The sequence below is a fragment of the Lissotriton helveticus genome, chromosome 3_1 (genome assembly GCF_964261635.1).
Source record: "Lissotriton helveticus chromosome 3_1, aLisHel1.1, whole genome shotgun sequence".
Classification (NCBI taxonomy): domain Eukaryota; kingdom Metazoa; phylum Chordata; class Amphibia; order Caudata; family Salamandridae; genus Lissotriton; species Lissotriton helveticus.
Genome location: NC_136061.1, coordinates 1,967,650,976 through 1,967,668,263, shown reverse-complemented (window position 1 = coordinate 1,967,668,263; position 17,288 = coordinate 1,967,650,976). Strand labels below are relative to the sequence as shown.

Here is a 17,288-nt window from a genome sequence, read left to right as displayed (position 1 = left end):
CAGTGAATCAGATCACACACCAGGAAGGTCATGGTACAGTCAACCCAACTACTAGAGCCTCAACATAGCTCAGGAACAGCTGTTATGGTCCCCCCGCAAATACGCAGCCATAGACTGTCGATTTAACACAAGCAGTCACACGGAGGGCCTCTGCCTGCACATATCCCCGCTGACCCCTAATTATCACCTCAGTTCAATACCAAAGTTAGCAGTTTGAGACACGAGCCAGTAGTTATGAAATCGATGCCAGTTGGAAGGGAAAGCAACCCTATACACATGGCATTGCACCACATCCACAATAATTTACGTGAACAGATATAGCTCCTCAACAGAGGGAACATCATTCCAGTCATATTACGGTCATACATACTAGCAAGGCAGATTGAATTAATAAGCATGTAACAACTGGAATGTAATAAAGACAAACGTCAATTATATATAAAAAGAAATGCCAATACAAATATGATAACCAAAGTATGGAAATATGTGCATGCTTACAATCTGAATAAGAAATGTGTCGAACTGTATTTAAAATGTTAAAATTCTATAAGCAAATACAATTTTAAAAAATCAGGCATTTTAATTAAGTTTCTTTGCAGAATTGTTTATTTGCCATCTTGCTAAAGCTGTACCTTTCTTTTGCAGAGGACACCTATGCCTCCGAAGAAGTGGTAGACCACATTCCAGTTATGGTGAAAGTCATGGATACTGCAGACCAGGTAAAGCCCAACATACTTACACAGTGCACAAAATATGGAGCGAGGCTTAAGCGTTTTCAACTAGAAACTTCATGCTTACCTGATTGCTTGGTGTAATCTCGGATTTTTGCTTTGACTGTTTTGCTGGCTATAGAAATCTGTGCACTTTACCCCTGCTAAAGTGCCTGTGCACCTCCTTTCAATATGACAAATTGGTGTACTCCTAACTGGCACTTGTAACTTACCTATAAGTCCCTAATATATGTTACAAAGAGTATCTAGGGTCTGTAAGTCAAAGGTCACTCAAGGACTATAGCATCTAATGTGCCATCCACTACTGTGAGAGTGCAAACATGGATTTAGCCCTACTAGTGTAGTCTGACTGTAGCAGTATTAAAACTGCAATACGATTTATCAAAATAAACCATTTTGATAGGTCAAAACCTACCTTTTAAATATTAATAAGTCACCCCATGAGGCCATGTGCCCTCAAGGTAGGGTGCATGGCGTTTAAAAGTAGGGCGTGAAGAAATGTTATGTTAACATCCTTATGGTGACTAGCACCCAAAAGCTATTTTCATTGTGGCAGGCCTAAATTTCCTATGAAGAAAACCACATTACAGATTAAAATCCTAATACTGTATTTTGGGAATGGGACTAACTAGAAAAGGAATTAAACAACTATTTTACTAGTTATTAGAAATCCAAATCAGAGGAGGAGCTTCACGCGCAACCGAGATGGTCGCGTGAGCACAGGGCTCCCGGACCTTCGCCACCTCCGGCACTTATCCTGACTATAATCCTGACTTTGACGCTGGATTATTGAAGAGGCAACCAGGCTGATCTGCTAGCTGCTTTCAAAAATCGATTTGGTCCACGGGAACCGATTTTGTGACGATCTGAACTTTCCTGGCCTGTTCCACGGATCTGCCCGGGGCTCGAGCTGATATCTGCCGGGCGGTAGTTGAACAACAACGGCTGCCCCTGATCTGGCTATTAACCCTGGCTGTGGCTTTCAGTTTTGGTTTCGTTTTTGGTCCGGACCCTTCTGAGCCGCAGACTTGTCACACCGCTTGAGGTTGGCTTTCTTCACTGGTCCTACTTCAGGGCCGGGACCGTGCATCACCGATCGGCGTGGGACGTGCGACACGCTGTCCTTTGGATGAGCATCTGTGAGTGACTTGACGTAGCCATTTTCACCAGATCTCAGGGTCCCCTTGGGGACCTCGCTTCCAAGATGGCCGGCAAGCCCGAGGTTGAAAAGCGAAAGACCAAGTCTGTTCTCCGTGGGGGCTCCATGCAAACTAACGTTATGGACCGATACACCCATTCTAAGGGCTCCACCAGTGGAGCGGGCAAGCATCCGGCCGACAAGGGGGAGGACTCCACAGCGGAAGATGATTTGACGCTCCGCGATGTCATGGGCGCCATTGCGAATATGAAGACCTCCATTGGTGAGCAGTACGAAACCCTGGCACACAAATTGGACACGGTGGCGATTGAGATCAACTTGATCAGGGCGGATCTAGCTAAAACAAACGAAAAAGTTAAATCCCTGGACTTGAAGACTTCTAGCCTCACGACGGATGTCTCCGACCTACAGACAGAGGTCCGTAATCTACGGACCTCCAATGATTTCTTTTCCCGTCGTCTGGAGGACTTTGAAAGTCGTTCTCGGCAAAACATCGTCCGCATTGTGGGTGTCCCTGAAAATTCAGACTCCTCAAACGTCGACCTTCTTGTGGAAGACCTCATCGTCAACCATCTGGCACCCAAAGGCCTCAGTAAATACTTTGCGGTGGAGCGGGTCCACAGAGTGCCGGGTGGTAAACCCAAGTTGGGTGCTACCCCGCGGCCCATAATCGCTAGGATATTCAATTTCCGTGATCGGGACGCTATCCTGCAGGCGTCGCGCTTGGGTGGCCCCACGAAATTTGAGAACACGACGGTGAGTTTCTATCCAGACTTCACTCAGCTGGTGCAGAAACAGAGGTCGGGGTTTCTGGGAGTGAAGAGGTGATTGAGAGACAGGGACATGAAGTACGCAATGCTATTTCCAGCCCGGCTACGTGTGGTACATGCGGAACAAACTTTCTTCTTTGATCACCCTGAGGCTGCAAGTGACTGGCTCGAATCGCTGCCCGGGAGGCAGGAACATTCTGGACATTTTGATGGAGCCGAAGGTGGTCCGGTGGAGCAGGAATAGTGATGGGACCTGATCCGATGGACTTCATATAGACCTTTCAGCTGTGGTTTGCGGTTCCTTCGCTTAAATTGACCGGGTCTCCGGGGGTGGCGGGGGACGTGGGTCTCTTCCTCCTCGGGGGTTCTTTTCGTAGATTAGTTATTTGCTAGGGCGACAGGAACACTGCAAGTTGGGGGGGGCCTTTGAGTCTAACGCAGGGGTGCAGGGTGGGGGTTTGCTGGGGGGTGGAGGGGGGAAGTTGTTTTTTGTTTGGTTCATTTCAAGGCACTGTATCGATGGACTTTTGGAATTGGCTGTCGCGACTTATGTGGGGTGGATGCCGCCATCACGTTTGGGATGGGGGATAGGGGGCTGAAACTGCTGTGTTGGAATGTTAACGGGCTGGGGGACAGGATAAAACGTGGTGTGGTATTACAACTCCTGAGACGTCTCTCCCCTGATATGGTACTGTTGCAAGAGACACACTTGATTGGGAATACATGTCATGCTATGAATCGTAGGGGATACCGTCTCATTGCACACTCTGGCTTTACCACTGGCTCTAGGGGGCAGGAATCCTGGTCAGGGCCTCCCTCCCCCTTGAGATCGATGCCATCATGCTTGACGACAGGGGGCGGTACGCCGCCATCACTGGAAGGTGGGAGGGGGAAGTCATCTCTTTGCTTTCCGTTTATGTCCCGCCCGGCCTTCAGGCCACAACCTTTGCTGATTTGGGGAGGGTGGTCTTGGGGCTCCCAGAAGGCATTCTTGTTGTTGGAGGAGACTTTAACTTGGTGGTCTCCGGTTGTTCCGATCGCTACCCACCCAGGGATCTTGGGAGGTCCCAGTCTTGGTTGGTTGGCTTTCTCGACACTCTGGGATTGATAGACTGCTGGAGGCTGCTACATCCTGAACAATTGCAATATACCTTTCACTCCGGTGCACACGGTAGCCTCTCGAGACTAGACTATATCCTGATGCCCGCGACACAGGCCCCGTTGATTAAAGAAATCAGACACTTGGCTAGGGGCATTTCAGATCATTCCCCTTTGTGGCTTGTAATGAGGGCTGGGCCGGGGTCTGAGGGCCGGGTAGCCCCGATCAACCCCTGGTATCTCGGTGAACCTAAGATCCGAACGGAACTGGTTAAATCACTGGATCACTATTTTGTGGATAATGTGGGGTCTGTGTCATCATCTGTCTCGCTATGGGAACCCTGTAAGACCGTCATCCGCGGTCATGCTTTATCGCTCATTAATGGCGCTAAGAAGCGTAGGTGCGAGGAAGTGGTCCGGCTTGAAACTGAGATAGCAGATATAGAAAGAGACTTGGAATCTGATGTTACTCAGGACAGGTTGCACCTTCTCAGCCTTAAGCAAACTAACTACAGGGCATTGGTCACTGATACTGCGAAGGTCCTGAGTAGGGAGCAGCAAGGCCGTTTGTATGACGTGGGTGACAAGGCCGGAAAGTTGATTGCATGGTTGGATAGGAGGGAGAGGGCTAGCCGTGTGGTTCCCTTGATCGAGAAGGCAGACGGTGTGAGAGTGACTGACCCGGTTGAGATTGTGGAGTGTTTTTCCGAGTATTATCAAACTGTCTACTCCCCAGTGTCGGATAGGCCGGAGCAGGACTCGCGCCTGCTCCTCAGGAATATCGCTTTGCCCCGCTTGTCGGATCTGGATAGGGATCTGATGGACGCGACGCTCTCCGTTGAGGAGGCCGCGGCCGCGGTTCGCTCTGTGAGGTCCGGGAAGGCCACGGGTCCGAACGGACTTCCCATCGAACTTTATAAGCTACGTCCAGATACAATAGCACCACATCTTCGCTCCATGTTTTTGGAGTCGCTAGAAGCTGGTACCCTCCCTTATGACCAACGACTTGCATCTATTGTTGTGATCCATAAGGAGGGGAAGCCTCGGGATCATTGCGCATCGTACAGGCCCATCTTTCTCCTGAACGCCGAGCCTAAGATCCTCGCTAAGGTGCTTGCGAATCGCCTGGTAACTGTTATCTGCGACCTGATCCATCCGGACCAGTCTGGGTTCATTCCGCACCGAAACACGGCACTTAATCTTCGGCGTCTACAAGGCGCCCTCGCGAGAGCGTCCTCACTGCGTGAATCGGCCATTTTGGCCTCCTTGGACGCCACCATGGCGTTTGATACGTTGGAATGGCCGTATCTTTGGGCCGTCCTCGCCAAGTTCGGCTTTGGCCCAGTTTTCATCAGTTGGGTGAAGCTACTATACCAGGATCCCTTGGCCCAGGTCGTAGTTAATGGCCGCGTCTCCGGCTCGTTTTCGCTCGGGAGGGGTACTCGCCAGGGGTGCCCGCTGTCCCCGCTTCTTTTTGCCCTAGCTTTGGAACCCCTGGCGGCTTGGCTGAGGTGGGAGCCATCAATGAAGGGTATACGTTGGTCCCCCGATTTCGAAGATAGAGTGTCGCTCTATGCTGATGACATCCTGTTATACCTCACCTCACCTCGTAAGTCGCTAATAGTGCTCTTCGATCTATTGACCTCCTTTGGTAAAAACTCTGGCCTTGTTATCAACTGGTCCAAGTCCTGCGTCTACGTTCTTTCGGGCGAATCTCCTCTTTTGCCGCGTGGGTGCCCGATACAAGTGGTACAGGCGGGTTTCAAATACTTGGGGGTATTTATTACCTTGGACCCCGCTGTCCGTAACCTGTTGCCGCCCCTTCGGCGCCTGCGGTCCGATGTTGAGGCGTGGCGTAGACTCCCACTATCCCCGCTCGGACGGGCGGCATTATTTAAGATGATGTCTTTGCTCCGATTTCTCTACGCCCTCCAGAATACTTTTGATACCATCCCGGCTAGTTACTTCCGAGAGGTCGTAAGCTTACAGAGACGGCTGATATGGGGTGGGCGGTCCCGTATAGCCCTTGCCAAGTTAACACTTCCTTGGTACGGCGGTGGAATAGCTCTCCCTGATATTAGGCGCTATTACTGGGCCTCCCAGCTGGGCGAGATTAACCACGGCATGTATGACCCTGCGTCTAACCCCGCGTTCGAAATGGACAGATGGTTGCTGCCTGGTGGGGATTACAATAGGGCGCTTTATTCGAAATCCGCTGGGAGGACGCTCACTGGCCCCACCAAGATAGCTGTGCAGATATGGCATCGCGCCACTGATGCAATGGGATGGAGGGACAGACTCACACGCGCGACCCCTCTCTATGCCTCCGAGCGGCTAGGCTCCCTGTGGAAGACGAAAGGTTTTGATCAGTGGGATGTTATAGGTATAGGCAGGGTGAATGATGTATGGACTAAGGATCGGGTCAAAACCTTTGAAGAATTGAGATTGGAGTATGACTTGAGTGACAAGGAGTTTTTTAGGTATGCTCAGATCCGTCATGCGTTGATGGCGGTTTTCCCCCCCGGTACTATTGTTCCGGAGGCTTCGCCGCTTGAGGATCGGGTGCTGGACGGACACGTTCCTGACAGCACGATTTCGCTCATTTACAAGAAGCTGATAAACAATAGGATCGACCTCTTACAGCGACTTAGGGAGGCTTGGACCGGTGATGGCTTGGAGTTGGATGACGAGGATTGGCAGTCTGCCATATCCTCTCCGAAGGAGGTTGCAATCCCGGCCCGCCTCCGGTTTGTACAACTTAAGATTCTCCACAGGATCTATGTTACCGCTCCACGGTTGGTCAGTATGGGTTATGCTTCGGATGGGCTGTGCAGGCGTGGTTGCGGCTTACCGGGCACTTTTCTCCATATACTCTGGGAATGCCCGGTGGTTGTTTGTTTCTGGAATCGAGTGCATGCCGTGATGGAAGAGGTCACGGGTGTTGCGTTGTTGCCTGAGGCTAGACGATGTTTGCTGAATGTTTGGGAACCCAATGATTATGATTTGGCCCAGACTCAGTGGGTGACCCTAGGTAATATGATCGCAAAGAGGGACATCGCCCAGTTGTGGGGTTCCCAGAGGCCGCCCACAGTCTTGGCCTGGAGAAGACGGTGTATGTTGCGCGTGGCAGGCCCCGTAAATGGGGCAAGATTCGGGGTCGTTGGAATTCCTATCAGGGAGACATTTGTACCCCTCCCTTTACGCGCTTAGTGGCGGACCCTCCTTCTCCTTGACCCGACATTCCTCCTAATGTGCTGCTTGGGTTGTCTCCGGACTTGCTATGTTCCTCTTTCCTCCCATCCCGCAGGGTCATTGTTTGTATTATTTTTTTCACACTCCACCCCGAAGGAGGCTTCGCCATTTGATTGATTGTACTGCCTTGTTGTTTGTTCTTTTCTTTTCTTGTTTATGTTGTTACAAATTTCAATAAAAAGAAATATTAAAAAAAAAAATCCAAATCAATGGTGAAGTCAGATTCTAATACATTTTAAGGGAAAGTAACTTTGGAAAAATTATCTTTCCCTGCCAGACCTTACTGGAGGATAAATGTGCATTTGCTCTCCCATTTTTGCTAGCCAGTAATTAGCATTTCAATAGGTGTGAATTGTTTCCCTGGAGCAAACAATAGACTGACCCGAATGGGCAGAGATGACTCCTCTCAACCTTCCAGAATATGCGGGCGAGGGGTGGCAGCATCCTTTTTGACATTACAGTATCAAATCAAGGCCTGGGCAAAATGTGATTCACGATGAAGTAACTGGAGTAATTTCGATAATTTCGCATTACTCGATATTACCAAAAAGTACATGATTATGCCCATTCTTGAAATTAGGGGTATTTTGGCACAAAAATCCACACAGAAACAACAAACTTAGTGAGCTCAAGCAGCTGCTTACTGCTGCTATTCGTGTTGCATTTAGAGCTACTTTCTTAGCACAAAATGCATCCTCGAGTTCGTTTTGGATGCAAAGCTTCATTTTGCATTTATTTTAGCACTAAAGGCTAGGTTACACTTTTCACATAATTCCATTACCTTTTGAGTAATTAATCTACAGCAAATTACACGAGTTATACCAGCCCCAGTCAAATCTTGCTTGAATGCCAAATCCTGCTTCACTGTTCTGCTGGGTTGTACACATAACATTGGGGGTACCCTTGAAAGGAAAGGAAACTGTGTGGTCACTGTCTGGTTGCTGGAAACCCCTACTTTTGTTCCACCAGACTTCTGTCTCTGGGTTTACATATCACACTGGGAGCGTAATTGAAAGGATGGGAAATTGGATGCCAAAATATTTTTAGTGCATCCACTGTTGATTGAAGCCAGGACTGGTGTGAAGAACTGATGCTTGATCTCAGTCAACCTAATCAGCGACTGAGTGATGCAACAACACTAGAATACCAAGTGACATGCATAAGATGGACACTAGAGGGCCTTGACTACGGCTGACCTAGTCTTGCTCTCTCACACACCAGCATATGCAGAAAAAGACGTTTCACCTCAACATCTATGTAGGCCTGAATGTCAACATGAAGAAATTAGAAGTCATGCCACCCAACATAAAAGCTTCTCACCAACCAAGGTGTATGAAAAAGACCTAGGCATGACTAAAGAGTTCACCTACTTAGGCAGTACTATCAGACATGATGGAGGGGCAGGCAGTGACATTGAGAGCAGACTGAATAAGGCCAGGAATTCCTTCAGAATGCTGAACAATATTTGGAGACCATCTTAGTACAGCACTAACGCAAGGCTTAGGCTTTACTAGAGCTGTGTTCTGTCCACACGTTTGTGTGGATCATAATGCTGGCGAATGACAAAAAGCAATATCACCAAACTGTCAGCCTTTCACACCAGTAACCTGAGAAGAATCTTGCCCATTGTCTGGCTGTAAACCATCTAAAACCAGGAACCATTCACCAGACGCAAGCAAGAGAGCATGGACACCATTATTAAAAGAAAAAGATGGCGATGGAAAGGACACACAATCAGAAGAGAACAAGACTCCTTCACAAGAACAGCTCTCCACTCAATCCCAGAAGGCAGGTCAAAGTACATCTGGCAGCAAACTGTGGAAACCGAAATAAAGACCCCATACCACATCTGGAGCACTGTGCAGAAACATGCCCAAGATAGACAGAAGTGGGGGTCCTTCGTTGCTGCACTACATACCAGTGGGCATAATGGGCTGTAACTAATTAATGCACTGTCTGGTTGTTGAAAAAACACACTTTTGTTTTATCAGACTTCTGTCTCTGGGTTTATTGTGGGTACAGTGGTTGCCCCAAACTGGATTTTAGTGTTAGATATGGGAGGTCACTAGAATTATCACAATAAACTCTCCACACATACCCCTACCCCTCAGAGCCCAAATTTAGCGTGGCCAAAGAATTTTGCCATCTTGAAAATGCATAAATAAGGTTGACCATATGAACTTTTACCTCATTGACCAGAGCATGTCCAGGAGTCATTCCAACCTCTAGTTTGTGCTAAGCATACATGTGGCACCTCTAGGACCTACTTCAGAATACTCCTGGATCTAAGGAAGATCGGAAGAGGATTGAAACTGGTGTCTCTGGCCTGAGAAGAGCCCAGAAGGATTGGATCAGCTCTCTCTTGTACCTAAGACAAAGATTTGGACCCAAAGGCTGACCTCCAGTTCAGACTCCATTGTTACAACAAGCTACAAGATACCTTTGCTGCAAACGCCAAGATGATCAGTGGCAACTGGACCCTGCTGTTGGCCTCTGATTTACACCCTGTGAGTCTCTAAATTCCCCATGCCATCCAAGATAATGGGAGGGTTTTAGAAGTGTAGTCCTGGGGTGGTTTGGGATTTAAAGGACTAAAGTTAGAAGGTACAATATTTGACCAGGATGAACCTGGTTGGTGTATTCAACCCATGATGCATCGCAGTAAACATCAATTTGCACAAAAGTCCAGATCTACTGCAGTCATTGACTACCATTGGCACTTTATGTTTCTGTGTGCTATTCCCACTTAAAGCTTTATGTCAAAACTTCAGGTTCCCCTCATTGATTTTTTTTCATTTTGGTATCATGTTCTTTATCAAATTATACTCTATTATTTTCTAATTCAGTTTGGGATTTTAATTTTGCTTTGGTACTGCATATATACTTTACACATTACCATACATTAAGCCTGTCTGCCCTGTACCATAGCATCCAGGGGGTTGAGCGAGGTTAACTTCATGACTTTGAGAGTTTACCCTGACAAGGGTTGTGATTATTCTTTGAGGTGGATAATTAACCTCCCTCCCCCAAATAATGTTTGTTGTTTGGGTTTTACTCATTGTATAGGCTAGTAACCTTCTCTGGTTTATTACCCCTCTTATAATGTTTTTGTTTATGCATTGCATTTTCTTGCACCTGTGGTTTTTGAAAGAATGGAAGTGGCTCTGAGCAGCACTGAAAGCTTCGGCATGACAGATCTGAGGAGGAGGAGTATGTTCAGAGAGAGCGGGCTGAGGTGGTGAATGAGTCCATGAAAGGAGATTACCAGATTGGCCTCAGAGCTTGGGAATTATTCATGCTTTAGTCCACCCACAGGAGCAAGTGATGAGGAAAAGAAGGTGGTGGGGGAGATGGAGTAAGCAGAGGAGAACAATGTTGCAGAGGCTCTGGTGCTAAAAGAGGACGAGTCCACAGGATTAAGATCCTCTGCATTGTCCAGAGCAGCAACCAGTGTGTCCTCCCGCAGTTTGACCCAATCAGAGTTGGAAGACCGATTTGCGGAGAAGGCCCTAAAGTTGCAATTATCTACCCTGGTTATGGAAGGCAGGAGCAGCAAACCTGGCCCTGGAGGAGGAAAGGTTGGCATTGGAGGAAATAATAGATTCTACTGGCCCATGACAGGAGCCAGCTAGAACTGGACTTGAAGGAAAAGAGGACCTCTGAGTCGAATGAAGATGGTGGCAGTGACAGGGAAGTGCCTAGGAGAGGTAAAAAAAAGTCCACATCCCCAAAGACCTGGTGAGGGATAACATAGATAATTGGTTTGCTGCAGTGAGGTGGCCCTGCATATGCACAGATACTCGAGGAGAACTGGTGTGGGGCTAGTCTGTGGAAGCACATGCCCTTCAAGAGAAGTATACCGTGTTAAATCTTGAAGTAGCTCAGTAATTGTGTTGCAGAGTTGCATCCACACCTCACTGATTCCAAGCTAATTGTACCCAGAGAGCTTGGGAAGGAGGCTGACCTCTGGACCAGTACCTTGGTGTCAAACACGGTACCTGGGGGGAACCCTAAGTTATGTGGGCATGGTCCCAACCAGCAGAAGGAATGGGGGGACAAAGATAACAAAAGGAAGTTGCTGCCAAAAGTTCTCTAAAGTCTCCCAAAAGAATTTCCAGGGAAGCGAGTCCCATTCATCTTCTGATCATAGGAGAGGGGAGGTTTAGTGGGAAGAAACCCATGCAGCCTTTTCATCCCTGGTTCCATTAATATATTCAGTCAGGAATAGAGACGCCATCTGTCTCAAAAAGATGCAGACCCCCATCCAGTGGGCTCACATTAGGTACAACAGTGTAGTGCTGGGGGAGGAAATTGTCCCAACTACATTTTAGAGCAGTGCAGAAGTTGCCTTAGTGTTCCTGGGTGATAAGGAGATGGTACCCAAAACTCAGATGCTTGATAACACTAAAATGTGCAAGCAGTGGCTTACCATTAATGGGCAGAGGGTGAAGACTCTGAGAAGCAGTAGAGACAGCATAACTAATGTTAGGTGCCATCTCATATCTTCAGAGCAAGTAATCCCTGCTGTAGTGTGCCAAATTGTTACAGTTGACAACCAGGTTAGACTAGCATGTGCCTTTGGTTCCCCTGGAGTGCAGTGGGGTCTCGGGTTCTCTGACAGTAGCTGTGAGTTCAGTAATACTTGGAGATTGGCTGCTGTGGAATGCCCTGGAGCATTCTATCTGGAAAGAGGTGGCGCTCAGGTCAAATCATGAGATGTTGGGTTTGCCTGAGTGGGTGCTTATGACCACACGGTCCACGGCAGCTGTTAAGGGTGTCAGAAGGACCTAGACGGTAGCTGTCATGGGTGTCAGAAGGACCTAGAGCATGAAACAGTGGCTTAGGTGCATGCCAGGAATAGGATGGACAGGGGTGTGAGAAGCCTGTCCTGTAAGTTTTTCCGGTCTGGTTGACTCTGACACTGAAGGGGACGCCCCATTGCCTACACAAGAGGATATGTATGCCCTCAGAGGTCTGCCTAAACTAGCCAGATGGCAAGTCGCAGGAGGACAATCCCAGGCAGAGTTTCGCAAGGTGCAAGAGGGCTGCCCCACACTTGAGGGCCTATTCTCGCAGGCCCGAGCCCAAAAAAATGGCAACACCTCTGGTGATCACCACATTTAATGGGAGAATGGTGTCATGCTAAGGTGCCTGAGCTTGAGTGAACCAGAATGTTAGTGGTCGCCTATTGCTATAGGGACTTCCTACTAGAGTTGGCTCATGATATTGTCATTGGCAAGACATCTGGAGTATTCCAAAACCATTGACTGCCTGTTCACCCACTTCATTTGGTCCCAGATGAGGACCAAGTTAGAGGAATTTTGCAGTTCCTGTGTAAGTTGCCAAGTCAGGGGTGAACTATAACGCTCCCCTGGAACCTTTCCCTGTGGTGGAAACACATTTTGAGAGGGTGTGAGTGGAAATTGTTGGGCCTCTGGAACAAAAGACAGCCCTAGGGAGTAGGGTTATCCTGGTGGCATGAGGTCATAGCCCTAAGGACAGTGACTGAGCCCGTTGTGCCCAGGTCACTGAGAGGGATCTTTAACCGAGTGGGTTTCCCACAGGATGCAGTGTCTGACAGAAGGACCAACTTCATGTCAGCCTACATGAAGGATATGTTGGATGAGTGTGAGATTATTTTAAAGTTCTCCACTCCATACCACCGTCAGAACAATGGGCTTGTTGACAGGTTCAACAAGACCCTAAATGGCATGTTTATGGGTCTTACAGAGTCCTTGAGACATAAGTGGGATGTTCTGTTACCATGCATGCCCATCCGGCACCACCATAGAACTACTACTACAAGAACTGTCTGCCGCAGCTGGAAAAGCATCACAGAAGAGGTGTGTGCTTCTGCTCTCTCTGAGCACCAGCCTGAGCACACCAACAACTTGCCAAAGGCCATCAGTAACCTCAACAAGTGGATCATCACATGCACGACACCTTGGTGCAGCTCAATGGCAAAAGCCAGACCACAGGCCAGCTGGTACACAGAGGAACTCAGGCTGACGAAACGCCACTTCAAGCATCTGGAGTGCTAATGGAGAACAAATCAAGACACTACAGGAAAAGACATCTGCAAATTAGCCCTAAAACGCTTCTGCAAGCAGATATGAAATACCAAGCACACAGCTCTTGCAGATCACATTAAAGCCAGCACTAACAGAAGCAAATAAAACTGCACCATCATCAAATATTTCACCTTCCCACTTGCCACCTCTAACTACATCAACCCCTCACAAGACCTTTAGATAAGCCCCCAGAATTCTTCGATAACAAAATCACCTCCATATACAGCAACTTTGACCCTCAACTGGACACTGTCACCGTCGCAACTCAACTTCCAATCACAGACGATGATCAGCGAAGCACTAACACCCATTCTCACCCATCTTCAATGCCACCATCTTCAATTCCTGTACACTGGAAACATACCACCATCATGCCCCTGCTCAAGAAACCATCTGCTGACCCAGTTACGATTTCCAACTTCCGTAACCAGCAACGATGTTAGGGAAACTAATCAACCAATGCCTAACCGACCACCACAGCTAACACCAGCATCTCAACACAACACAGTCCAGATTCAGACCAAACCACAGTACAGAAACAACACTCATCAATGCCATAGTTGACATCTGCATGATGTTTGTCAGAGGAGACATGGCAGCCCTAATTTTCCTGGACCTCTCTGCAGCATTTGACACGGTATCACACACCAGTCTTATCAGGCTCCTACGTGAGATTGACATCCAAAGACTTGCTCTCTGCTGGATCTGCCCATTCTTAATAGGTAGAACACAAGCTGTCAGCCTGGCGCCTTACTTCTCGGAAGCCTGAAAACTCATCTGCGCAGGGACTCAAGGTTCATCGCAGAGCCCCACTTTCTTCAATACATGCATGATCCCTCTGGCCAATGTAACCTGCACTCATCATGAACATCCTCTCCTACACCAATGACATGCAACTCATACTCTCCCCCTCTGACAAGACCACCAACACAAGAAACAAGTTCACCGCCTGCATGACGGAAGTCGCTGAATGAATGAAAGCCAACTGCCTCAAGCTAAACACAGGCAAGCCAAAAGTAGTGATCTTCGGGAAGAACATCTCACCATGGAACTCCAACTGGTGACCAGCCAAACTCACACACACACTTAGAACCCATGCCATGACCTTGGAATATTCATCAACAGCAAACTGGACATAACTGCACAAGTCAATGCCATCATTGCATCCTGCCTCCACATGCAGAAGATGCTGAGGAAGATCTTCAAATGGCTTCCAAGTAACTCAAGAAAAACTGTCACTCACGCCCTAGTCACCAACAAGTTGGACTATAGGAATATTCTCTACGCCGGGATCACCAAGTAACTCACTAGAAGACTACAAACCATCCAGAATTCGTCAGCCAGACTCACCCTCAACCGCCCACCCAGAACTCACATCATAACACACCTCAGGTAGCTCCACTGGTTCCCGATACATGAATGTGCTCAATTGAAACTCCTCACACACATTCAAAGCACTACACAACTCAGACTCAACCTACCTGAAATGTTGCATCTCTTTCCACCTAGACACCTCCAAACCACAGGACTCCTACCTGCTCACATCCCACGCATAACCAGATCAGGTTGATAGCCATTCTCTTACATCGCTCCTAAAGCACAGAATGCCCCCCCTCCCTCTCGCCCCACATCTGAGCCTCCTCCTCCTCTCTTCTTCAATTCTGCAAGAAGCTGAAGACCTGGCTTTTCAATTAACCAACATGCTATAGGCAGGGCTAGGCACACACCTGCTCAGGGGCAGGATACCCTTGCAGCTGATAGTGGACTTTGCAAATACACATAATATGATTATGCCTGATACTTGTCTACTGGAAGATACCACAGAAGAGATAGGGCTTCAGTCCCTTTGCGCTTCTGTTTGGGCAACCTGTGAGAGGACGGCTGAGTCTTTTCATGGAGGCATGAGAGGAAGCTCCCGAGAAGCCCCCAACAGATGTTGTCAGTAACGTGGTATCTCTCAGAGCCAAGATGGGGCGCTACATAAAAGAGGCCACTGAAAATGTAGAGGCCAGCCAGGAGATGATTAAAGAATGGTACAACCAGAAGGCCTCTCTGGTGGACTACCAACCTGGCTGGAAAGGGTAGGTCATGGAGCCCCAAGCCCTCCAAGACAAGTGGACATGGCCCTATGAGACCAAAGAGAGGAAGGGTGAATTCACCTACTTGTTGAACCTTTAGACATCCAGTAGACTATTATGGGGCATGCATGTCAACAAACTACAACCGCCCATTGAGAGATCTGAACTGACTTTGCTAATGGTGACAGATGTTGATGAGGAGGAGAGTTAACCCCTCCCAGTACTCCTGTCTTCCAAACAGCAAGATGTGTCAGTAGAGGGGGTCACACTCTTGCTCACATTGACCGAAGAACTGCAGTTACCGGGGAAGTTCTCTTTTCTCCCTTACCCCTGGGCTAACCAACTCGCGCACCCATGAGATTGACATAGCAGACAGCATACCTGTTAAGAATATGATCCACATTATATCTGATAAGGTGAGCACCAGAATCAGGGTTGAGGTGCCCAAGATGTTGCAGTTGGGAGTGATTGAGCCCTCTAGTAGTCCCTGGTCCAGTCCAGTGGTACAGGTACCAAAGGCTGCCCTACTGGATAGCACCCCAGACCTTAACTGCAGGGGCCTCAGTTCAGTCACCAAGTCTGACGGCTACCCCATCTCCAGAGCTGATGAGCTCATTGACAGGTTAGGGGTTGCCAATTACCTCAATACATTTGTCTTGACTTCAGGGTATTGGTAGATTTCTCTAACTGAGGGGTCCAAGCAGATGTTTGCCCTCTCCACATCAGTTCAGGGTTATGCCCTTTGGGTTAAAGAATGTGCCTGCCAACTTCCAAAGGTATGTCAACCTGGTCCTGGCTGAGATGCAAAACTTCAGTACCGCCTACCTGGATGACATTGCCGTCTTCAGTACCAGCTGGGATGATCACCTGTGCCACCTAAAAGAAGTGCTTCAGGCCCTGCAACTGGCAGGCCTGTCTAACAAGGCCAGTAAGTGCCAGATAGGGTGGAGCACTATGGTCTACTTGGGCCACCAGGTTGATGGAGGTCATGTACAACCTCTTCAGCCCAAGATCCAGACCATATTGGCCTAGGAGCCTCCCAAGACACAGACCCACTTGAGAGGATTTCTGTTGCTGAGCGCGATGCTGCCTTGCATTTTGATATAAGAATGGCACTTTGATCCTGTTTTATCCAAATTGGTGGTGCTAAGAATAGTATGCTTTGCCTTCACAGTCTTGTAAAATAAATATTCTTCTAAGAAAAAGGACAACTGAAGATGCTCCCCATTCTCACTGAATATAAAAAAGGTGACAAATATACTCCATTTATGAATGGAAAACTAGAAACCATGCACAAAAGAGTAACTTTAATTCCCCCAGGAATTGTTGTGCCGTTCTTCCAGCATGCTGGTGATTTGTCACAACTGTGAAATGCACTGGTTTATTACTATCCCTTTCAAGAATTGCCTTCAGTGTGCTAGCACCAGCATTTTGTAAAGGGCAGGGCTGGACTGGGAACTCAAAAAAGCCCTGTCAATTTTGTCAGACCAGTTCCCAGGGGGTAAAGTGAGGCGCAAGAGTGAAGCACTGCTGCTTTTTTTTTACTGCTGGTTGATATTGCAGTACTGTTGCAAAATCACCCTCCAGTAATAAACCGGCCCCCACCCTTCCAGCCCTCCGGGAAAAGGCCCGATGCCCGGTAGAGCAAGTCCGGCCCTGGTCAAGGGTACCCATTTTGCTCCAAATTATCTCAAATGTACCACTGCTGGCATTTTGCTTTGGGTACTCTATATAAGAAGGACTACCTTAAGTATGCCAGGGTCACTGACAGACTAGCAAGAGTAACACTCACAAGTACACTCACTCATGCTGATTTACATTGACTCGCACACTCATTCTCTCACACACACTCACAATCCCTCCCATGCACTAATATACTTCCTCAAACTCCCTCACACTCACTCACTCGCACTCACATATTTTCACTGCCTCTCACACCCACTCATTCTTACTAAGTTAGTATCACTTTCCCTTACCCACTCTGAGTCACTCACAGTTACACTCAGTCACTTTTTCTCAATCACTCCCCCTCACTGTAACACTCACACAAAAACAGATTGGTATACTTAACCACGTGCACCTCTATAAGTTTGGGCCATAACTGCCCTTGACAAAGTGAAAGCGTATTG

At 48.1% G+C, this 17,288-nt stretch overlaps 1 protein-coding gene across 2 annotated transcripts in view; it reads left to right on the top strand.

Moving 5' to 3' along the window:
* Positions 1–17,288, top strand: part of RASL12 (RAS like family 12) — a 206,628-nt gene that overhangs the window by 124,622 nt on the left and 64,718 nt on the right. For both annotated transcript variants that reach the window (XM_078683085.1, XM_078683084.1), the window contains one exon: positions 646–719. In XM_078683085.1, the coding sequence (XP_078539211.1) occupies positions 646–719 (74 nt within the window). The remainder of the gene's footprint in view (positions 1–645; positions 720–17,288) is intronic.